Here is a 23,364-nt window from a genome sequence, read left to right as displayed (position 1 = left end):
ATCAGCGCGGTCGGCTCATTAAAACCATTTATGGACCTGTATGTATTATGTATTCATATCAGGAGTGTCACGTGTAAAAAACATTTAACTTTATATCTCCGCTGCTTTTCTATGTAACAGTATACGTTGTTTATAATGTTCATAAGTGTTTTTTTTTTTTCTTTTCTTTTTTTTTTTTGCTTTTTTCCAGTCATATAAACCATTTATTATTATTACGTTTGGTTTTTAAAAAATGCTTCCATTTTTCAATTCACTGGTTTTATCCCAAGTTACAGCACATATTTCTAATTTGAGATTACATTTTTCTAATGCAATGACATGCGACAAAATGAATTTGCATTTCACATGTATAGTGGCGAACATACATAAAATGTGATCTAGTCAGGGTAGCGGGTTGTAAGATTTAGTTTTACCGATTGCCAGCAGTGTGACTTACCGAGCGATAAATTTTCACATGGTGAAACGTGGAATATTATTATGATGAATTTGCGGACATTGGCCCAACCATCACGTGGTCTTTGGTTCAATTAGGTTCAACAATCTTATTATCATGACAAGGTTAATCTATGATATGATTTACCTGTTTCATATGATCGATTCTCATTATTATAACATATGTTATATGATTTTCCATTTATGTGTGCGGTGTACCCAGCACTATGACGTACAACTGAACATTTACAAATGCTATTTATTGGGAAATCGTGATGAATAAGGTGAAACCGATTCCCTTCCCGGGATCTGACATGAGCAGCGCAAATTATATGGTACAATTAAACCCTGGCAAAACAGCACTCACTGAAGAGCAATGGATTCTGGTGAGTGTCCTCCTCACATTTGAAAGCAGGTTTCCAAAAAGTCGTTGAATGAAACCTGCTGGGCCTCAGCTGTAAACACGATGGACGGCAACGAAAAAAAAAGACGATGAAGCTGCTCGTTTGGGGCTGTACCGATCTGAGCGGCGCGGCAGTCCCGCTGCCCAACCCCGAGACCCCGGCCGCCGGGTCCGCCCAGCACAGCGACTCCCGATTAGTGCATAAACCCGGAGCTCGGGGGCAAAGGCCGGTGGGTGTGTGATCGGGAGCGCTTTACAAAAGCAGATTCGGACCGCCCCTCCCCAGGTTCGGACTTGCGATATCTTCCACGGAGGACGCTTGAGGCACTGGGCTTGGAATCGCTGCCATCATGCCGGGTGAGTGCGCTGCGAGCTCTAGACCCGCCCAAGTCGTTCACTGTTACTTTGGTTAAAATCCTTCATTTTAATTGTATTGTTTTCTAAGCGTAAGATGCACCGTTATCAGCATTATTTAAGTTGTTGATATTTACAAAGCAAATGTTTCCTGAATTGAAACCTGTTCGATGGCGTTTGGGGGACGTGCATTTATATGCTGATGGATTGTTTAGCAGCCAGATTGTCGGGTTGCTGTTTTGCTCTGTCCTGGCACAAGTGCTGTGCCTCTCCGAGATTTTAAATCCTGCCTGTAATGGACTTTGGTGTAACTCTCCACAGAGAAGGAAAACAACGAGAAGAGGGCCAAGTATAAGGTAATAACTTTAAATGTACTTGAAGCTGTAGTGTCTCAGGGCTTCCCCTGCCTTCTCATGATTGTACCCCTCGCCCGGCCCAGGTGGAGGTCTGTGGCTATCCCCTCAGCATTTTCTTCATTGTCATCAATGAGTTCTGCGAGCGTTTCTCCTACTATGGCATGAAAGGTGAGAAGCACGGCACCCGCGCGTGCACATCCACGACCCGGCCGAAGCGCGGCACCCGCGCGTGCACATCCACGTCCCGGCCGAAGCGCGGCACCCGCGCGTGCACATCCACGACCCGGCCGAAGCGCGGCACCCGCGCGTGCACATCCACGACCCGGCCGAAGCGCGGCACCCGCGCGTGCACATCCACGACCCGGCCGAAGCGCGGCACCCGCGCGTGCACATCCACGACCCGTCCGAAGCGCGGCACCCGCGCGTGCACATCCACGACCCAGCCGAAGCGCGGCACATCCATCCATGACATAGCTGAGTCTCTTTTACTGCCTGTAACTGTGCTGGGTAGCTGAGCCCTGCTCTTTCCCACTACCTTCCAGCCGTGCTGGTCCTCTACTTCAGGTACTTCCTGAAGTGGGATGATGACTTGGCTACCTCCATCTACCACACCTTCGTGGCCCTGTGCTACCTGACGCCAATCCTGGGGGCCATAGTCGCCGACTCATGGCTCGGAAAGTTCAAGTGAGTGCCGGACAGTGGCGTCGCTCAGTTAAACATGGCAACACCTGTCTCTCACCCCACTTGGTGAACCCCTTCTCATTCTCCACAGGACCATCATCTACCTGTCCATCGTCTACACCATCGGGCAGCTCATCATGGCAGTCAGTACGATTAGTGACATCACAGGCACAAACAGCGATGGAACTCCAAACGACATCACAGTCCACGTGTGAGTCCCATAAATAAGTCCCTCATTTACCCACTAATATGAGCTTTCGAATTTTATATGGAAAGTTCAAAATGAAAGTGAAAACCTGTGTTTATCCTCAGTTGTTGAACAAATGTGAAGTTAATATGAAGTCTTTATTCTGAGAACACCTCTGTGTTTGCTGTCATTTTATGTAGGCTATAATATTGCAAGGTGTTTAGTCCCAAGGGGAATTTACTCGTGTCTTTGGCTAATGGTGCAGCCGGTGTCTTTCCTCAGCATCCTCTCCATGCTGGGCCTTTCCCTCATCGCTTTGGGAACGGGTGGCATCAAGCCCTGTGTTGCTGCTTTTGGGGGAGACCAGTTTCAGGACCATCAGGTCAGCACCTCACACCGATTTTAACACCATTTTGAAGTCAATATTGTGATTGACCATGAACAAAGCAAGACATTTTCTTATTTTGTTTTTGAAGGAGAAGCAGAGGAGCACTTTCTTCTCCATCTTCTACCTGTCTATCAACGCTGGCAGCCTTCTGTCCACCATCATCACTCCCACCCTCCGAGGTGTGGCTGAGATCTCCTTAGGTTCCTGTTGGCATATCTGCTCAGTTGTTCTCCTTTGGGCGAATGCTGTCAAGTACAGAGAAGATGGGTTTATAAACAGTACACAGAATAAACATCCCATCCTTCTCCTTGTTCCCAGCCACGGAGTGCGGATCCTCCCACCAGCAGTGTTACCCTCTGGCGTTCGGAGTGCCGGCCGCCCTCATGCTGGTTGCTCTCAGTGAGTCCTCCAGCCCGACTGCATGCCCTGCCTCTCCCTGGCTTTATGCTGACAATCATGAGACACTGTGCCTTGTTCCCCTGCAGTTGTGTTTATCGCTGGGAGTGGAATGTATGACAAACCTGACCCGCAAGGGAACATCATACTGCAAGTCTGTAAATGCATTGGAGTAAGTCTCTTTTGACAGGGAACTTCACACTTAAACCCTATTCCACTTAGTTTGTCTCTTGGCCCCCTTTCGTTTTGATTATACTTCCGTCCTGCATATCCATGGTGAGCTGTCATTTGCTCCTGCACTCCTACCCTGACTGATATTAGCTTGTGGCTGAAAATAATACCAGCATGTCAAAATGTACTTTTTTTTTCTTTAGTTTGCGCTGAAGAACCGCTTCAAGCACCGGAGTAGCGAGTTCTCCAAGCGGGAGCACTGGATGGACTGGGCCTCTGAAAAATATGATGTATGTCCTATAGCGCCCGCTTACGTTTAGTGTGAATGTGAGTGTTGTAAGGCATCTCACTCACTGTACCTGCATCCTTCTAGAAACTTCTCATCGCTCAAATCAAGATGCTGGTGAAAGTGCTGTTCCTGTATATCCCCCTGCCAATGTTCTGGGCGCTGTTTGACCAGCAGGTAATGAGAAGACCGCTAATTGGCGATTTGACATCACTGTCATCTCAGGATGGGCAGTGCTAGTGATCACCGGCAGGCGCTTAGCTCTTCAGGAGATTGAATGTCTGTGATGAAAACCATGAAAAGTGTCTTAAGCAGCCACCTATTCCCCTGCAGGGCTCACGATGGACCCTCCAGGCCACCACTATGGACGGGAACTTTGTGAGTTTCTCCTCTACACACACACACACACTCTCATTTTGACGACTTGCGTGTTTTTACAAAGTACCTTACACTTCTCTTCCTTCTCACCAGGGGGCGATCACCATCCAGCCAGATCAAATGCAGGTAAGCCACAGCGTCTCACTGCATCTGTGGTTCAGGTTCTAAGAGAAGATTTAACGATTAAAGGGCATATGGGTGCATTAATACTTTGTTACATGTTAATGTTTTTTTCCCCCAGACTGTGAACCCAATCCTGATTCTGGTGATGGTGCCAGTTATGGATAATGTGGTATATCCCATCATTAAAAAGTGCCACCTGAACTTCACGTAAGTGCTGTCCAGGCAGAAGGCTCCCGAAAAATGTAGAAAGGAAGGAAAAGAAGCCCAGAGTACCGAATATTTTAGAGACGGGACACACACTGCATTCAGGAGCAGTTCCATTCGGTTTGAAGACTCGAGCCAGTAAATTGGTGCCCAAATACAGCTGACACTCTGCTGCCCCCCGCAGGCCGCTGAGGAGGATGACAGTCGGCATGTTCCTGGCAGCGTTGGCTTTCATTGCTGCTGCTCTGCTCCAGATTCAGATTGACGTAAGTTAGCCCCTCCATCCGCAGCCTGCTTCTGTCCTTCTAGATGTTTCTTGGGCCAGCGATTTTGTGGCCTGCAGGTTTCACGCTTGCTGTCATATCTCCATGCGGGCTCGTCCGTGATGTGAAACTGCATTTCAAAGTGACCCCTTGAATCCACGCCGACCTGGTCTCGATCACCATAAATCCGAGCAGGCGTGCACTGACACACTGACCTTGTCCTCCTTCAGAAAACCATGCCCATATTCCCGTCATCCTCAGAGGGCCAGGTGAAGTTCCTCAACCTGAGGGACACACCGGTGTCTGTCAAAGTCAATGATGTGGAGGCATTCCACACAGAACCATTTAAGGTATGTTTACGACTGGGAAGTACTGGTTACAGCTAATGCTTAGCCGTGCAGCAAGGCAAAATTTGTGGTTTTTCACCACATAAGCAATTTAGATGCAGTATGAAAGTGCCTAAGCATGGTGAGTTTTATTTTTAAATGGGAATGTGCTTCCAAAACTGACTACTAGGGGGCAGTTTTGTAGTAATAATGCTACTTCGACGTTAAACTGAACTGAGAGTAAGCTGTTTATTTTTAGGCCACAGCCGACTACCTGACGTACAATACAGACAATATTTCAGTAGCTTTGAACATGGACAACCCTCAAACTTTCCCTTTACAAAAAGGACAACGGAAGACATTTTTGATAACACCAAACTTCCAAAAATCGTATATGGTAAGCCATTTCTTTTTTTTATTTAAATACCTTCTTTTAAGAGCAAAAGAAAAGCAGTTACTTGGTAGGCCTTTGCCAGCAAGTCAGGTACAACAAATGGATAACAAGCTTCAGTGCTTCACACACAAAGATAATCACGTAAGCTTCCAGCCAATATGCCAAAAAGCGAATTTTTAAAGTCCTATCTATAGTCATTAAAGATGTCGTTAGTGTGGACTCATCAAAATTACAGTCGCATGGGACGCAATGAAGTTTCTCCCCAATTCACAGAATCAGAACATTGGAATGTAACTAAATATCTTTCTATGCTCCAGATCGATGATTTAACCAGCAAACCAGATCAAGGAAAAAATGAGATCAGGTGTGTTGCTCTCCTGCGTCTTCATTAAGAGCCAGAAGCTGCATTGCGTTAAGGGATATCATCATATCTGGTCAAACTGTGTGCATTATTAGGTTACTTGTCATGTTTCGCTCTTCTCCTGCACAGGTTTGTCAATGGCTTGGCTACTAAAGTCACTGTGTCCAAGGGAGACTTCCACCAAGATATCGGAGCTGCTGGCGTGTCGAACTCCACGATAGTGTCACAAGGAAAGTAAGTGCTGCTGTGGATTTAGGAATGAGACTAATGGGGAAGTAGCTCTTTATCAGATTTATGTCATCTTATGAGAACATTCCAGAATATTTATTTTGGCTTTGTATGGTGCCCTCTTTAGTTTTTCCTGGTATGGATCCTGAGTTACACACAGATGTTCTTATTCACAGATCGACATTCACCATCACCTCTGAGAGACTGAATTGCACTTATTCCAAGGATTTTGGTTTTGGAAGCTCTTATACCTTCCTTATATCCAGCAAGTCGAGCAATGTGAGTTGGCGTTTCTGTGCCCTTTCTCAGTCCGGGCACGCAGCCGGCCCACAATATTTACCGCTCACTCTGTGGTTCACGCCTGCCCAACAGTGCCAGGAGACCATTGTTCCTGTAGAGGACATCGCGCCCAACAGCGTCCACATGGCCTGGCTGATCCCTCAGTACTTCATCTTGACCACAGGGGAGGTGGTCTTTTCTGTGACGGGTCTGGAGTTCTCCTATTCGCAGGTACAGTCTTACTAGTTTCCCTTGCAGTCCCCCGTCCTTCCTGAGGACACGCGATGGGCTGCCTCTTGGATTCCTTCACTCAAGCAGAGCAGCGTGTGTGTAGAGGTGCCTACATAACACAAACATTCACAAATGCAAACTCTAACAGCATATTGAAGCCTCCTTAGGTGCGATTGTCTCTTCTTCCAGGCTCCTAGCAACATGAAATCAGTCCTGCAGGCAGGTTGGCTGTTCACCGTGGCCGTGGGCAACATCATCGTGCTGATTGTGGCAGAGGCAGGTGCAGTTTCTGAGCAGGTGGGTGTCACCACGGCCAATTGTTTCATCTGCCCTCTCACCAAGCAGTAACCCGGATCCCTGTTTCATGGCATTCTGTGTATGGCACTATGGTATTCCCTACTGGCCAACACCCAGTAAACCCAGTATTCCCTATTAACTGTGATATAAGCAATGTATAGTTGTATAGTTTCCTGTTTGGCAAAGATAAGCGATTACAACAGACTTGCAATAATCATTTCCTCTGTGTGTGATCCAACAGTGGGCCGAATATGTGCTGTTTGCCTGCCTTCTGATGCTGGTCTGCGTCATTTTTGCCATCATGGGCTACTTCTACATCTACGTGGACCCTGTGGAGATAGAGGCCAAGTTTCTCTCAGGGGAGGACGACGAGAAAGACAAGAATAAAGAAAAGGATGGGTGGAACATGGAGTCCATTGAGCTGAACAATGATGAGAAGAAAACCAAAGTATAATCGGCAAACCACACTTTGCTTCTTACCCGAACTCATTTCTGTGTTCTTCATGTTGGCTTGAGTATGTGCAGCTCCGCCCAGGAAGTCTACTTTGAACAACTGAGGTAGAAGATTCATTGTTAAGCTTACCTTAAAGTAAACGAGTTAAGATGTCATACAACAGTTAATGGTATTTCCTGGGGGGGTTCACATGTATTAAAATACAGGACTTAAGAACCAGTTGCTCCAGTTTAAGGAGAAGGCAGACGGGAGCAGGAATTTAATGTCACTGCATGAAACTTTTTACACCAGTCTTCCAGTGCTGTGGCTAAGATTTTTAATCTCCTATTTCACCTGTATTAGTTAAAAACATTGTATTTTTTTTTTACAATAGAAACTTGCACCATGTAGCAACAGTAAAGCTATGTTCCCATTATAGTGACGGCAGAGAGTAATTGTACGAAGAACATTTATATGGTTTGTATTTACAAATTTGATTAATATTCTAATATTTTTATTAGCCAGAAAGTAACCCTGTGCACAGCCCAAATTCCCTTAAGAAGAGGTCTTGTCCTGTTTCGCCGTGCTAAATTACTTTCACGAATCCAGTCTGTTAATTAGAGCTAGTACAAATAGTTATCTTATGTATAATGCTGTCTGGCTTTAATATGATTGGAAATTACTCCAACCCACAGTATAACAAAAAAAAGACATTTTTCTCACAGGGAAACAACGTACATTTACAATTCATATTAAAAATCATGGCATGGGTACACGTAAATAAAATGAATACATAATGTTGTGTAGCTTGTTGAAAGATAAAACAGAACTCTGAATAAAGAACAGGTGTTGCTGTAATAACCACCCCCACTCTGTTTTCTTTGGTACATGCCAAGATGTGTCCAAGTATATAAGACACTGGGTCAGCACTGGCCATCTGAAAAATGAACAGGTGTTGTTGCTGTAATAACCGCCCCCACTCTGTTTTCTTTGGTACATGCCAAGATGTGTCCAAGTATATAAGACACTGGGTCAGCACTGGCCATCTGAATAAAGAACAGGTGTTGCTGTAATAACCACACCCGTCTCTGTTTTCTTTGGTATAAGCCAAGATGTGTCCAAGTATATAAGACACTGGGTCAGCACTGGCCATCTGAAAAATGAACAGGTGTTGCTGTAATAACCACCCCCACTCTGTTTTCTTTGGTACATGCCAAGATGTGTCCAAGTATATAAGATATTGGGCCAGCACTGGGTATACAGTATGTTTCCAAGGTGATTCCATGGTTGAAGTAAGCATCTGACTGTGCATGAAATATTTAGAAGCTAAGTAGTACATTTTGTACAACTGGAATACATCACTAAACAAATTATAAAAATTATATTTATAATATCCCATGCTTCCTGAAATAGTGATGCACCGCACCAATGCCCATCTCAGTGATGCACCGCATCAATGCCCATCTCAGTGATGCACCGCATCAATGCCCATCTCAGTGATGCACCGCACCAATGCCCATCTCAGTGATGCACCGCACCAATGCCCATCTCAGTGATGCACCGCACCAATGCCCATCTCAGTGATGCACCGCACCAATGCCCATCTCAGTGATGCACCGCACCAATGCCCATCTCAGTGATGCACCGCACCAATGCCCATCTCAGTGATGCACCGCATCAATGCCCATCTCAGTGAAGTACCGCACTAATGCCCATCTCAGTGATGCACCGCACTAATGCCCATCTCAGTGAAGTACTGCATTATTTACTTATTGACCATGGTTATTTTGAAAGGTCCCGCTTAGGCATTTAGTCTGGTGGCCACAGAAAGGAGCCGCTCGCCTCTTATGAGATTTGGCTACTGCCAGCTAAGCCAATTATGTTTCTGCTAGTTCACCTCCAGAGAGCGTTACTGTTCAAGGTTGAAAGCCAGAAGAGTTGCTTCAACTAAAAAAAAAATTTATGAAATGTGTGTTCCTTTGAAGAATAATATTTTACAACAGTTAGTTGTAAGCACAAAGGATGTGCTGTTTAATAAATAATAGTAATTTAATTTCTCGCCTGTACAATACGTTGACTGTTTTACTATAGATACAATATCAGATTTTGTATCTATAGTAAAGAAGAATAGCAACAAGATAAAATTAAATTTTAGACTGCTCACTGGTGAGTTGCGCTATTTTTAGAACAGGTCCGTGGGCGACTGTGTGGTCCTTGTGGGCTTCCGGGTGCCCGCAGGCAACATGTTGGTGACCCCTGAGCTAAAGGTTAATCCATGTACTCTGTGGCCCCATGTGCGCCACTCGGGCCTTAAACGGGGGCCCCTGTGGGTTCTATGCCCCCTGCAGTTTCCTCGGCGCTATTGGACTGGATCCGCCCCGATGTCGGAGTGACAGCCCTGACAAGATGGCGGAGGGCACGGCAGCGAAGTGAGGAGGACGGCGCCACATTATAGCTCACAAAAAACAGCAAGAAGAGGACAGGACCTCCTCCGTGCCGCATGCCGCCTGCTGCCGGGCGGTCCGGGCTTGCGGGCATCGCAGAGCAGATGCGCAACGGTCTGCGGCTGGGTTTCACGGCCAAGCGTCGGCGCTGAGCGGCTGTCCTGGAGCAGAGCGAAGAGCCCGTCTCAGTTCATCAAGAGGGGAGAAAAACTGGAACAAAATGCTGCGAAACTTCACAACTCCGGCAAATTCCGTCCCCGCATAGCCGACAGCCGGCTACTCCCCGCTGTTAATTTCCCTTGTTTCCCCTCTTTCTTTTTTTGCCCTCCTGTCGTTTTGCAGCGCATCTGCGCCTTGGTCCGAATCCAGAGGGAGACGCTCGGGACGCGCTGTTCTTACCGGCTGCCTCTCTCTCTCTCTCTCTCTCTCTCTCTCTCTCTCTCTCTCTGTCGGATCGAATTCATTTATAATAGAGCCGCTATTTTTTTTTTTTGCTTTGACGGAGTAACAGGACTGGACATCCAAGCGAACGCCACGGGACCCGGCGGGGGGTCCGTGGTTTGTGGGCGATTTTTGCTTTTCTTTTTATTTTGGAACTTTGCTCAGGTGGCCATGGCTCTCTCCCCGGTGCAGGGCGGCCTCCCGGGGATGCAGGTAAGGCGCATTGTCCCTCTGCTCCGCTCCCCCAGCCCGCCATGGGACTTTATTATAGCCTTATAGCGCCCGCTCCTGCCTCCGGCCTGTTTGGCGGGGGTCGGGCGCCAGTTGCCGGTGGGATGGCGGGTTGGCGGCGTGCGGTGACCGTAGCGAGCCCGACGGTCCGCGGCCACATGCGCTGCAGCATCACACGCGCGATTCAGCAGTTTCTCTGTGTTTAAAAGTGCTTGTTAACTATCATGTCTGATCTCCTGCACTTTTGTTACATGCTTGCAAACAGTATAGGTGGGGGATGGAGGATTAGTTAACCAACCGACCAACTAACTGTTAGCTGCAATCCGAACAGTGCTTTTGAGTACGTGCATTTAGGCCGGTAGTCTTGTCCCGGGAAGTGTTAGGCTGCGCGCCGGGCTTCCGTGAAAGGGAGCAGTCCCGTCCGCTCAGACCCACCCGGCCATGTCCCCGTTCCCACGCCACTGACCCTCTGGCGGTGGAATTTAATAATTTAAATTGTCCCACGTCTTTGTGAGATCATTTAGGCAGCCATGTATGTGTATTATATGGACTGATACAAGTGGAATATCGCGTTATGGTTTTTCTTACAGTCATGGAAGTAACACACTTCTGGCTTAATCATTGGTGTGTTTGTATCTGATGCAGCTTACCACTGTACAGGTAAATGCTGGGTGTTTTGGCTGTTTCACTGGGAGCCATTTGTCCGGCTCCTGTACCTTCCCGCTGACATCTCGCTAATATGTTTGTTTGTTTCTCCTGCTGTCTTGATGCCAGGACATGTGTGAGATGGGCAGCATGGTCAGGTTAGGCAGCAGAATGAGATGGCCTACTTGGTTCACAGTATGAGGAGGACAACTACACATGGGTCAGTGTGGGATGGTCGGTCAGGGACTACCCTCTGCAGATGAGCCCTCCTATTGCTGTGGCAGTCTGTGCCCAAGAGCGCCCCCAGGAGGTAGCCAGGCATGGATATGGCTGTACAGATTTTATTTAGCTAACTGTTGAACAGTTAACTGAACAAACTGAGCTTAATAATAATGATTATAATTTTGTTTTTGTACCGCCCTATGAAAATCTTTGGCCCCCCAATTTGTAGCGGCGCCCCCTTTTCTGCTGCTAACTGGCGCTGATGAGCGTTCTTTCTCGGGGATGTCGTCTGGGAATGCCTCAGCATGTCTCGCACACCAAACACACCAGGATTTGATTCTGATATCTTAAAGGGTTTTACTTGACTCTCGTCTTACAGCATAGGCCTCACAGGGCTTAATAATCATTAGGGCCTTGTTGAATGTTCTGTTGCATGTGCTGTAAATCTGTCTTATCTAGGAATACAGGTACACTACTGTAATCTTTCCCGTGTCACTCCTCAGATATGTCTGACTGCATTTTTGGTTTTGGTGCCATTGTTGGGTATTTTTTATTTTGGCTTCTTAACAAAGGACTTGTCTCCAAGGGTCCACTAGATAAGTTTGGGGTCAGGAAGGTTTACTTATCAAAAGGAAGTTGTCAAACAGTTTTCCTGCTAATTAATGTAATTTGGAAATAAGGTGTCTATTAGGGTTATCATAGCTGGCTGGTTATTTAATGCTTTTGTCACTCACATAGGAGCCAGCAGCTGGCTTGTTTTCTCTGAAGGGAACCAACGCTGCAGTGCATATCCCAGCATGCTCTGAGCTGTCGTTGGCAGTGTAGTTAATGCTTGCGACATCAAGTGCAACTAGAACAACATACTTACTTGATGCATGCTTAGTCAGTGATGTTTGTCTGATGAATTGGTGTTCTTATTCAGAGTGAAATGTGCTAAATATGGAAATAATATTCTTGGGGATATCTAAAGGACTGCACATGGTTTTCCTTGTAAAACACAACGTGGTTCTACATAATTGGAACACTAGAACTGTTAATGTGCATGTTTGGAGAAAATGTTAATTTTATTTTCTGGAATCTGTGTTATGGCATTCTAGACTTCTACTTCCAGAATTTACTAATGTTCTCATATTTGTCAGAAGTGTGGTCTTTTGGTGCAATTTATATGCTTACAAATGAAAGTATTATGGGCTGCAACAGCAGGATGGTTCAACATGCCCATTTAAGGTTTCCAGTTCAACTCTCAGGATCAGCTAACAACATTTGTATGAGTAAGTACTTCACTTTGAAAAAGAAAAATGGTGCTCCTCTCTGTTCCACATCTTGGACATCTGTTTGTGAATGATCCTTTATGAGACGACTTGGAAGAAGACTGAGGTGGCTTGTGGTGGACACTGATGGTTTGAAATGCTTTACAAGGTTATGAAGGGTTTTTTTTTGTTTTTTTTTTTGTATTCTGATAAAAGGTCACTTATAGGCATCCTGTTGAACAGGTAGAGGGCTGATGTTTCCCTGAAGTGAGATATTGTCGCTCGCCAATGTTATTCTTGTTAAAGAAGTGAAACGCTGAGTTTGATTTGGAGGATTCAGTTATTCTTCAACAGACCAGTCTGTCATTAAGCTGCTTTTCTCACAATCAGCCTCTTTTTTATTGTTATTTTTTAACCTCAGTTAATTCTCGTTGTTTCTGAGTATTTGATTTGCCGTGGGTAAAATGGTCAAATTTTAACAGTGAACTTTATCCTTGGAATGAGCACATGTGGGCGGTATTGCAGTTCTGTTGCCGGCGTAGTCTTGTCACCCGGTCCAGCTCTGCTTGTTCGCAGTGTGTATGTTCTCTTCTTGTTTGGGAAAGGAAATCAACCCCCCCCCCCTTTGTTTATTGACAGCCTCCCCCTACTGTCCACAGTCCCCCATACATGAGAGAGTGTGCAGGACTTTTGTGGTGCTGGAATAGCTGTACTCAGTGGTGCGGGCGTGTGTGAGAACACGGCTTTCCCAAGGTGCTGGCTTCTCTCCCATCTCTGCTGTGGACCTTCCAGCCCATAGTGGCCCCTCAAAAGCCCTTAACCTGCTTCACGTTGCGTAGAAGCCTTTCAGCAGCATTCTGGCTCGAGGCACCTCATCAAGGAGCCTGAGATCTAACCTGGCAAATCCCTCCCACGCGTCACATACCGGTGTGCAGGCTTGTGTGTCAGATTCTTAGTTGGAGATTAAACTGAAGGTTTAAACTTCATTCATATTATACTTGTGTAGCGTGAGAAAATTAGCAGGATGTTTGTGTGGCATTAATGCTCTTAAATGCGTATTTCAGCTGTGGGAGAAGTGGTAGATGTGTGTTTCCATACTGAGCTATTTATGAATCTGCTTGTTTATTCCAGTCTGGCTGGAATGTGTCTAGCTAAACATATCACCAAGACTTCGCATTTATGTGTGACTGGGGGGTTGTGTGTCAACTTTGATTCCGCTGTGCTGCTTGTCTCCTGCAGGGGGTCGTGGATAGTTTCTGTGGTAACTGGGGCACAGTTGCACCCTGTGAAGGACAGACTCCCTGTCAAGCTCTAGGCCGTGTCTGCCTCCCTCTGCATTGTGCTTTTAGATGGTGGCCCTCAAGGTCCTGGCAGTGGGGGATTCCTGTGGTTTTTGGACGTCAGGCTCTCCGCAAGCAAGTGTTAGTTTATAAACTAGAAATGTTAAAAATACGGCTGCACACAATGTCCTAACTCGGCCCAGATTAAAACTCACAACATGGTTTCCTGTTAATTGTTTACTTATTGCAGCAGAGTCAGGTTGGTTGAGTTTTCTGCAGTGTTCCTTGCGGCGTGCTGAGAATCTTAGGTGCTCTCCTTATGCGGATAATCAGGCTTGAACTCGTAGGCGTGTGCTAATTTTAGGGAACTTTTAATTAATTAGTTATGTAGCATGAAATTGACAAAACTGCTCCCCCAAGCCTTGCAGGGCTGTGCAGTGCTTGCCTTTGCAAGGTCTTTAGGTAAACTCTTGAGCTGGGAGTATTTAATTCATGTCTTTTGAGAATCTATTTCCATAGATGTTGTAGGAAAAGGTAATGTATATGCTTTATATGAGCATTATTTGGTAATGTCTTTATGTATTAAAGTTAATGTGCAATTTTGGATTTTGTTATGCTAATCAAGATCTTAGTTGGCTGGATAGTAGAGGTCTGTAGTAGTTAGTTACTGTAATAGTTACTGTAAGGGCTTCAGAGACTTTTTAATATTTTTTATATATTTTTATATTTTATCAAACAGTGAACATGATACATTAGTTTCAGTATCAATATCTGCTGATGTTTGTTAAAAATAAAATATTTTTAACAAACTGATATTTAGAGTTAAACAGTCAATATTCAGAGTAAGTAGCAGCAGGGCTAAAGATGTAACTCCCGAAATAATGGAGATGATTGCGTTAAATGATCAGGCTTTTTCCGTACTGGCGCATGAGGGATATCAGCAGCTCGTTCCCCTCCTGGAGCCTCGCTTCAGCCGGTGCTGTTTCTCTGATATCTCGCTGCCTGTCTTATATAGTGTGGTTGCTATACATATTCACGGGACCTTAAGAAATAATGTCATTGACTTCTGTTTCACTACAGATTTGTGGAACTCGAGTTTTACCCGGTTATTAGTTTTGGTTATCATAATAGGTGATATTCAACAAAGACATCAGTTATTGTCGCCAAAATTTCCACCCCTGGTTAAAGGGGAGCAAATTTTAGGCGAACCTGCACTAGATTATGCTCCATTGCCATGAGCTCACGACTTCAGGCAACATTCCCACAGTGCTTTGCTCTCCGAGACCTAGCGTTAAAGGCAATTTTTGTGTACTGCTAAATTTTTACCTGCCACATGACCACGGTAATAATTCAGTCTTTTGCTTTGTAGAATACATTTGTCTCATTAGAAAGTAGTACTTTTCTGCACTCTTGGTGGTTATAACCTTTCCCCCCCCCCCCCCCCCCCCCCCGTCCCCCCCCCCCATTCATCCTGTTCCCACAGAACCTAAAAGCAGATCCTGAACAGCTGTTTACTAAACTGGAGAAGATTGGAAAGGGCTCATTTGGGGAAGTCTTCAAAGGCATCGACAATCGAACTCAGAAAGTTGTGGCTATTAAAATCATCGACCTTGAGGAGGCTGAGGATGAAATAGAAGACATTCAGCAGGAGATCACGGTGCTGAGCCAATGTGACAGTCCTTTTGTAACCAAGTACTATGGATCATATCTAAAGGTCAGCACCCTTTCCACCCGAGATGCACCCTCCAGGTCAGGTCTCTGTGATGCTCATCTGCTTCTCCAAGGGCACTGCAGACACGCAGGGCCTGAACCCATCCTCTGAGATGAGTTTGAATACGTTCATGGTCTCCACACCAAATAAATGGACCTTCTGCAGTACTGTGCAAAAGTCTAAGGCAGTCAAAGACGATTGTGATTAAATGATGTTCATGTTCGAGTAAAACTATGATGATGTGTCTGGCAAAGTGTTAGCATTTCAAAACCTCTCCTAAAGTCACGACCCTCCAATCTATCTTCTAGCCATCCAGCAAGAAGTCAGTAAATTTTTGGAGAACGGAAGAAATTCTTGTTAGTGTTTGTATGTTACTATTAATGTGCATATGTTATGTAGCTAAACTGTGTTTTTTTCCCGAGCAAATGCAAATACTGTCTGTGTTTCCCCTACCATTATATTAGGGGGGCGCCCCCCCCCCCCCCCCCAACAGCACCTCCCGCCCCCCCTTGAAGGTCAAGTTAATTAAATTTTATTTAGTTTTCTATATAGCGCCAGATGACAACAGACATCATTTGTTACCTTTCCTATAGAACAGGTCTATACATTGTCCTTTTTTTAAACAAACTAAATAACCTTATGTTATTTATCTTATTTATATAACAGCTTGTCATTTTTGTCTCTACACGGTCACACATTTACAGTTCTCTGTTCTCTGTATCGTGCATGCCGGAGTACCTGAATTGCAGAATAGCGGAGTACCTGAATTTGGCCCTGAATTGCTGGGGTATAAATCTGCACACCCCAAGTCCTTGGTGTTCGAGGAGAATACAGATGGAACTGGTCACCATGTCTTACGAATAAGGCCAATTCGTTTTTAGGAAGGAGAATGTTCTCCTGAGGGCTTGCCTTTTCAGTAGCAGGCTAAACCCATTTGCTCTTCTTGTGGGAGGAACAGGAGATGTAGCAGTCTAATGAAGCAGGCCTGCCCTTTGTACTGTAGGTTTCCTTTAATTAAGGAAATAAAGAAGATGAAAGCCTAAGATCTCAGTGGAAGGTGTTGCTTTCATCTGGTTAGTGTAAACACAATACAAGTTTTGAGCAAAATGCCTCTTTGCAACCAGTCGTGTCTGGTGTCTCTCACACTGATGCAGTGTGACATGAGTGTCACTGTCATCCGCACCGCTTTTCCTGCGCTGGTGCCTGAGGTGTATGTTGCTGGCTTGTCAGGTGCTTTCCAGCCCCCGGAGATACAGCATCCTTTAGGCATCAGCAGCGAGTGTCTTCTTGGGAGGTCGTCTATCATTGCTCTTGAAGTTGGCCAAAAGTCTCCTTTTCACCGCTGTTATAACACACAGTCACAGTTCCGTTAACAACTGGTTCTCCGCAGCCTCTAGCTGTCCTCCCCGTGCTTGTAGATTTGGCTCTGCATGTGGCCCCGCTTGGGCTTGGGTATCCAGTAGGATCCCAAACATGCAGTCTGGTAGGCCGGTGTGTCGGTCTGTCACTTCTGCGAAGAGCTGCAGAGCCTGGAGCACAGTTTTCTGCATATAGTGCAGCAGTGGAGTTGCTGACATTGTTCATCTATTTTAGTGTCCTGATTTGATCTGTAACAGAACTATAGTTGTGAATCAGATGCACACATTAAACAACATTCAAAACAGGATGCAGCTTTGCAAATAGTAGGTCTGCCCCCGTCTGCTCTGCACATGTTGAAATCCTCCTGGTGTCATCCTCCAATCTTGTTCATGTTCTTCACTGTTTCAGGACACAAAATTATGGATTATCATGGAATATTTAGGTGGGGGATCAGCTCTGGACTTGGTGAGTGTGCTTTCTGTTCCCTCGCAGGTACAATGTAAAATGGGCCATCCCAGGGGTCATGCGATTTAAAGGCTAGCAGGTTTTTTTTAATTGTTCATTTTCAAACCAGTGTGTGTTAAATTGTTGGTGTGAACTTGTCTGCACTTTCAGCTTGAGCCTGGAGCCTTGGATGAGACACAGATAGCCACAATCCTACGGGAGATACTCAAGGGACTGGACTACCTGCACTCAGAAAAGAAAATCCACAGAGATATTAAAGGTACCATCCAGAGTGTATCTTGGGGGATTGTGTAGGCTGTGCATTTCTGGTATGCTTTAACCGTAGTAGTCTTAATTCTGCAGCAGCCTCTGACCTGCCCTGCTCCGGGCTGTTCCGTAGCTGCCAATGTCCTGCTCTCCGAGCAAGGGGACGTGAAGCTGGCGGACTTCGGTGTGGCGGGTCAGCTGACAGACACGCAGATCAAGAGGAACACATTTGTGGGCACCCCATTCTGGATGGCGCCGGAGGTCATCAAGCAGTCTGCGTACGATTCCAAAGTAAGTAGCGGCTCTCCAGGGTCGTGACACTCAACACGTTTGCACTGAAATGGCCGTGGGTCGTGTAGGAGGACTTTGTGGCTGTGAAGCCACAGGCCCCTTGCATCAGCCATCCCTGCTGAATCATCCCTGCTGAATCATCCCTGCCTCACTCTGCCGCAGGCAGACATTTGGTCCTTAGGGATCACGGCCATAGAACTGGCCAAGGGCGAGCCGCCACACTCCGAACTGCACCCCATGAAGGTGCTGTTCCTCATCCCAAAGAACAACCCACCCACGCTGGAGGGGAACTACAGCAAGCCGTTCAAGGAGTTTGTGGAGGCCTGTTTGAACAAGGAGCCCAGCTTTGTGAGTGCATCTTACTGCCCCTTCCACCACTCAGTCAGGGCTGTCGACGGCACACCACGAGAAGGTGATCGACCTTCCAGCTGTATCAAAGGTATCTCCAGGCCAGGTGGTAATCGGCTGGAAGGTTCTGGAAGTATGGGGGTAATAAGGGGAACAGAGCTGCCCTGACCAGACTGGTCTGTAACCGTCACTAATCTTACCCCCCAGAGACCCACAGCCAAAGAACTCCTGAAGCACAAGCTGATTGTGAGATATGCCAAGAAGACGTCCTACCTGTCCGAGCTCGTCGACAAGTACAAGCGGTGGAAGGCGGAGCGGTCCCAGGACGAGTCCAGCTCGGAGGAGTCTGACTCGTAAGTCTCGTATGCCACCTCCTTGCCGTGAGCTTTGGGTTTTGGTCATTGTCACTTTTACGTTTCAGTAACATCCGAGGAAGAAACTTGGCAAACAAAGAAGCCCGTTTGTTTGAAAGCAGAAGAAAATAGTATTTGGTAGCACTGTGTTTGGGTGATGAACTTAAACCTTTAATCTAAAGCCTTGGCCCACTAATCCAGGAAAACCCGCCTCCAAATTGAAGGTCAGCAGTGTTTGAGGCTGTTCTCCCAAACCCCTGCCGTACACCCGCATGGCACCGCTCTGCATACTGTGTGCTTCCCACATAAACTCCGCTGATGGTGCCGTTTCTCGTCTCCAGGGAGCAGGATGGCCAGGCCTTGGGCAGCGACGGATTGGCCGGCGACGACTGGATCTTCAACACCATCCGAGAGAAGGATCCCAAGCGGCTGCATAACGGGATGGCCCAGTCTGAGGAGCTGCAGGAGACCCGGGTAAGGGGCCCGCTTCCTGTGGGAGTGCCCCTGCGCTTTATCCACAACGTGTAGGCGACAGGAAGTACAGGCAGAGGGTGCTGAAGGACTCGGGAAAAGGTTGTGATGCGCAAGGTCAGGCATTAATGAGATCTTTAATTAGAATAGTTCATCCTCAATTTTCCAATTATGAAACAATTCCTGAGCAACTTGATCCAGTTTAGGCTCCACTTTAAAAACTTGCCATATTATGTCAAAGGTCGGATTTCACATCCCCCAAAGCACTGGATTTTCCAGGGTGATATCCTGCTGTTTGTATCTGACAAGCATCTTTGTTGGTTTCTAGAAAGTACCATGCAAATCAGGCCAGTCATCAGTATTTTAATGCAGTGCGTCGTGTTCAGCTCCGTCATGATGAGAGATGCAGTGTCTTTCACGGTTTCTCTGACGTCTGCCACACGGAATGTCCGCTTTTTATTTAGTGACTCCTTTAAGTTTTTGGGCTCCTTTCCTGTGTTGCATCATGCAGTTTCAGAAGACAGGAGGCTCGATTATTTCCGTTGATCGCTCGGTTTGCATTCATGCGTTCAGGAAGTGGTAACTCCGGGCAACACCCCTCACAACAGGATACGAGAGTGCTGAGTGTTCCTCTTCGCAGTCTGGTGGCTCTGACAGGTTTCCACAGAACCATCAACTCGACAGCCCGACTCGAGGCCCAGCCGGATGCGCAGTGTTAACTGCAAACGGAGACATACTGCGTTCTAAGCCTCTCGGGCTTTTGAAACTGCAGCGGGGTGTTTGTAGATGCATGGTGCAGTGTGTGCCGTCGGCCTGGGAGCCTGCCTGTCCTGCAGGGGGCAGCCATCTCTTGCTGACTGGCCACACATTCAGGGTGCTCACTCCCTCATCCACAACTCTGACACCTGCGCCTTCTGCACCTGTTTGTTTGTTTATCTCTCTGTTTTTGTGTTTTCTCCCTGCCTGGCCCAAAGGTGGAAGACGCTCCAAGGAGGCCCTTATCAGAGAGTTTGTCCGCGATAGTGACTCCACTGTTTGAGGAGGTAGGAGAGGGCAGCTGTGCCCTTCTTACGCCCAGCCGCGGGGCTGTGGGTGAACCCAGACCTGAGAGAGCGACGTGTGTCTGTGTCGCAGCTGAAGCAGAGCAGCGCAGCGGTCGGCCGGACGTTGGGCGCCGTGGACGAGCTGAGGGATGCCGTCTTCCTCGCCGAGGAGTCCTGCCCTGGCATTTTGGACAGCATGGTGTCCCAGCTGGTGCAGAGACTTCAGAGGTGAGCCCGGCCCTGGAGACACTGGAATCCTCGCCAGTGTCACCCAAGTCAAATCAAGTCAAGTAAAGCTTTATGTTCACCTCAGCCATGTGCAAAATAACCTCCTTCCTGAACCCACGGTACAACATTCATGACAAGACAGACACTGGTGTGCATGATGCAGAAGGTCTCCTCTGTCTGTCATGCTTGACGTAAAGCTGCAGCGGGCTGTAGGTAGAGCCTGTAATCGCAGCTGACCTCTTACACGTCCAGGCATGGGTTTGGTGTGCAGTAGAAAGGCCTCCTTCCACCATCATCTGGCTCTCTCTCTACCTCGTGTTCATCTTGTGATCATTTGGAATGGAAGGAGCCTCTCAGTCCCAGATCGCAAAGGCTGGCGTTCATATATAGATGTTTTGAAGCATTTGTGTAAAATGACGATGGGGCACCAGCTGGGCCCGATCAGCTCACCACCTGTAGCTGCACTAGTCAGTGTGCCATGTTTGTGTGGTAAGCTGCTGATGCTGTTGTCTTTTTGCAGTTATTTAATGTTAAAATATTTTTATTAATAATAATAATAATAATAATAATAATAATAATAATAATAATAATAATAATATCATCATGAATAATAAAATCCTTCCAGGTTCTCTGTAACTGGGGCAGCATCCTCATCTCAGTGAGACCAGCGGGGGCCACCAGACAGACATTGGACAGCCTGGGTGAGGTCCCCCCCCCGGAGGCCTGTTTGACTACTCAGCTGCTAGGAACCAACGTTCTTCCCATCCTGTTTGTTTTGTCCTAGTGCACATATGAGAGAGGGGTGTAACCGGTGGGATCATTTTTATTATCCTGTGGTGGGGAGTGAAGGGTCTTGCCAGTCTGTCTCCCCCCCCCCCCCTCCCGTCCCCACACCTACTGTAACATACCTGTAAGTTGCAACGGAGTATCTGTGCCCCTGATCCAGTTGCCCCCCACACATAATAGTGTGAGAGGCGCAGCTGACGACAGAGATCCCGACGTGGAGGCTTTCAGAAGCAGCAGTGTCTCCACAAGAGGGCGTTCCACATGCGCGTGCCCAGTTCAAGGTCGGGTTCCACATGCGCGTGCCCAGTTAAAGGTCGGGTTCCACATGCGCGTGCCCAGTTAAAGGTCGGGTTCCACATACGCGTGCCCAGTTAAAGGTCGGGTTCCACATGCGCGTGCCCAGTTAAAGGTTGGGTTCCACATACGCGTGCCCAGTTAAAGGTCGGGTTCCACATGCGCCTGCCCAGTTCAAGGTCGGGTTCCACATACGCGTGCCCAGTTAAAGGTCGGGTTCCACATGCGCGTGCCCAGTTAAAGGTCGGGTTCCACATACGCGTGCCCAGTTAAAGGTCGGGTTCCACACACGCAAGTGTGAATTCTCATACGTGTGTGTGTGTGTGTGTTGTACATGCCTGATCTCACACGTACATGTGTATATGTCTAAGGATCCCGTGTGCATTGGGGATTCCTCGCTTGGTGGGATGAAGTGTTTTTTCATAAGCTCAGGAATCCTGCTTTAAGTGGACAGGTAGTTCCGCAGGGGTACAGGCGTGGTGCATGGGGGTCCGCAAAAGGAGATCACTGCACAAACAGCTGGCTCTTAGGATAACTGCAGTCCTAATAAAAATGGCCACAGTTTTAAAAAGGGGGGAGATAAAGCCTAATCATTATCGATGTATGTTTGTTTTGTTTTTAATATATAGATATATAATTTTTTTTTTATTATTATTTTGATCTGCTTCTTATTTGATAGCTAAAGGGTTTTACCATCCACTGAAAATCTGTGCCCTGTCTCCAGATGGGATGATGATGATGATGATGATGACCATCGTTTATTTGGGGTTGTCCCTGGGCATTAGAGGGCAGGTGGTGGCAGGTTGATGTTGTCAGAGCGTCACCCTGTACGATCCCAGGAAGGCAGTGTGACACCCCTAGCTTCTGCTGGCCCAGGGGAGTCGTTCTGATTTTCCAACCTGGCTTCCCTGCCCCGCAGCGCTCCCCACAGGCCTCACTGTGCCAGTGCAGCGCCCAAGTCTTCCAGCTGCACCTTGCAGTGGTGCCGGCACCTGCTATCCAGCAGCCTGATTTGCACTCTCACTGTACAGACTGACTGCCAGCAGCCTACATTAGCTGTTAAATCCTCAGATGGGGACACTGCAGGATTTGCACAGGTGTGTGTACGTGAGGCTTTTTAAAAATTATTCTCCTTAAGCAGCAGTTTGACTTTAAAAATGTGGAGAATGTGTATTCATTCTGAACAATGGGGGGAAATCAGCCACATTTAAATTCCTGTCCTTTGTGGGCTCTCCAGCAGAACCAGGCCATCCACTGGATTTGGTTCTGACCCTGTCATCCACTGACTCCTCAGTGGTTTTTAAGTGCCATGTCACCAGCCCCCCTGGTATATCACATCCTGCTTGTTTCCATTTCTCAGTTGCACTTTGTCAAATGTCTATTATTAGTATTTAATGATTTAAAGGTACCAGAGGTCTTGTCATTTCTTACAGTTGCTACTGTACCTTTGCAAGTATGGCAATAATGCAGTGAGTGCACTGGATGTTCTTCAGGACCATTATGTTGTATGAAATCAAAATCCAATATTTTTCTAACTATAAAGAGTAAGTATTGTAGTACAGAATAAATTTTAAAACCTGATTATAAAGGAAGACCTCTTTATTGTGTTATGGGGAAACACTGCAGGTAGACATTGTAAATTTCACTTCTGTAACACTTAGTTTATAGTCCTGTATATAATCCTTACTTCTGATATTAAAATGCTGAGGTATTTAACTTCTAAGTTTTCAGGTGATAGAATGAATTTGGGCTAGAGACTTGAACTCTTGTCCCTGAGGTGGCAGTGAGAACCACTGTGCCCCCAACCTACCTAATGCCCCTAAAAGCATGTTCCCTGTACTGATATTTGGTACAGGGAACATGCTTTTGGGACGTGAAGGACCTGGGGGGAGACTTGAACCATGGTCCCTGGGGTGTGAGGTGACAGTGAGAACCTCCCCACCAGCAACCTACCATTTTCGGTACCTACCTGATATTCGGTACAGGGAACATGCTCACATTGTTGCCTTCTGTGTATACAATTCAATTTTTTGCATTTGATTTATAATGCACCAGCTTGGAAACACTGGACAGCAGAGGAAAAGA

The 23,364-nt window shown here is 46.7% G+C and overlaps 2 protein-coding genes across 4 annotated transcripts; both read left to right on the top strand.

The window, feature by feature from the left end:
* The first annotated feature begins 1,076 nt into the window (after nt 1-1,076).
* On the top strand, nt 1,077-8,250 carry slc15a1a (solute carrier family 15 member 1a). Its single transcript, XM_023842604.2, has 23 exons — nt 1,077-1,192; nt 1,511-1,545; nt 1,629-1,713; nt 2,088-2,229; nt 2,318-2,437; nt 2,696-2,795; nt 2,890-2,980; nt 3,120-3,200; nt 3,287-3,369; nt 3,572-3,658; nt 3,742-3,831; nt 3,988-4,032; nt 4,126-4,158; nt 4,274-4,362; nt 4,544-4,625; nt 4,853-4,972; nt 5,208-5,345; nt 5,660-5,706; nt 5,833-5,937; nt 6,108-6,210; nt 6,304-6,441; nt 6,631-6,738; nt 6,980-8,250. Exons 1-23 carry the CDS (start codon nt 1,186-1,188, stop codon nt 7,190-7,192), a joined length of 2,142 nt encoding a protein of 713 aa, XP_023698372.1. The 5' UTR covers nt 1,077-1,185; the 3' UTR covers nt 7,193-8,250.
* Nucleotides 8,251-9,498: 1,248 nt separating this feature from the next.
* On the top strand, nt 9,499-22,867 carry LOC111859681 (serine/threonine-protein kinase 24-like). Of its 3 annotated transcripts, none has more exons than XM_023842606.2 (11): nt 9,499-10,269; nt 15,168-15,398; nt 17,163-17,219; nt 17,370-17,478; nt 17,599-17,756; nt 17,919-18,104; nt 18,312-18,457; nt 18,799-18,931; nt 19,903-19,971; nt 20,063-20,199; nt 20,825-22,867. In XM_023842606.2, exons 1-11 carry the CDS (start codon nt 10,228-10,230, stop codon nt 20,859-20,861), a joined length of 1,305 nt encoding a protein of 434 aa, XP_023698374.1. In that variant the 5' UTR covers nt 9,499-10,227; the 3' UTR covers nt 20,862-22,867. The 3 variants fall into 3 exon arrangements, with proteins under 3 accessions (XP_023698374.1, XP_023698376.1, XP_023698375.1); XM_023842608.2 differs by lacking the exon at nt 9,499-10,269 and adding an exon at nt 13,087-14,218; XM_023842607.2 differs by lacking the exon at nt 9,499-10,269 and adding an exon at nt 14,249-15,026.
* Nucleotides 22,868-23,364: the final 497 nt, after the last annotated feature.

This window comes from Paramormyrops kingsleyae, chromosome 1 (assembly GCF_048594095.1).
Source record: "Paramormyrops kingsleyae isolate MSU_618 chromosome 1, PKINGS_0.4, whole genome shotgun sequence".
Classification (NCBI taxonomy): domain Eukaryota; kingdom Metazoa; phylum Chordata; class Actinopteri; order Osteoglossiformes; family Mormyridae; genus Paramormyrops; species Paramormyrops kingsleyae.
The sequence above is the reverse complement of the archived record's forward strand: the minus strand, read 5'-3'. Positions and strand labels throughout refer to the sequence as shown.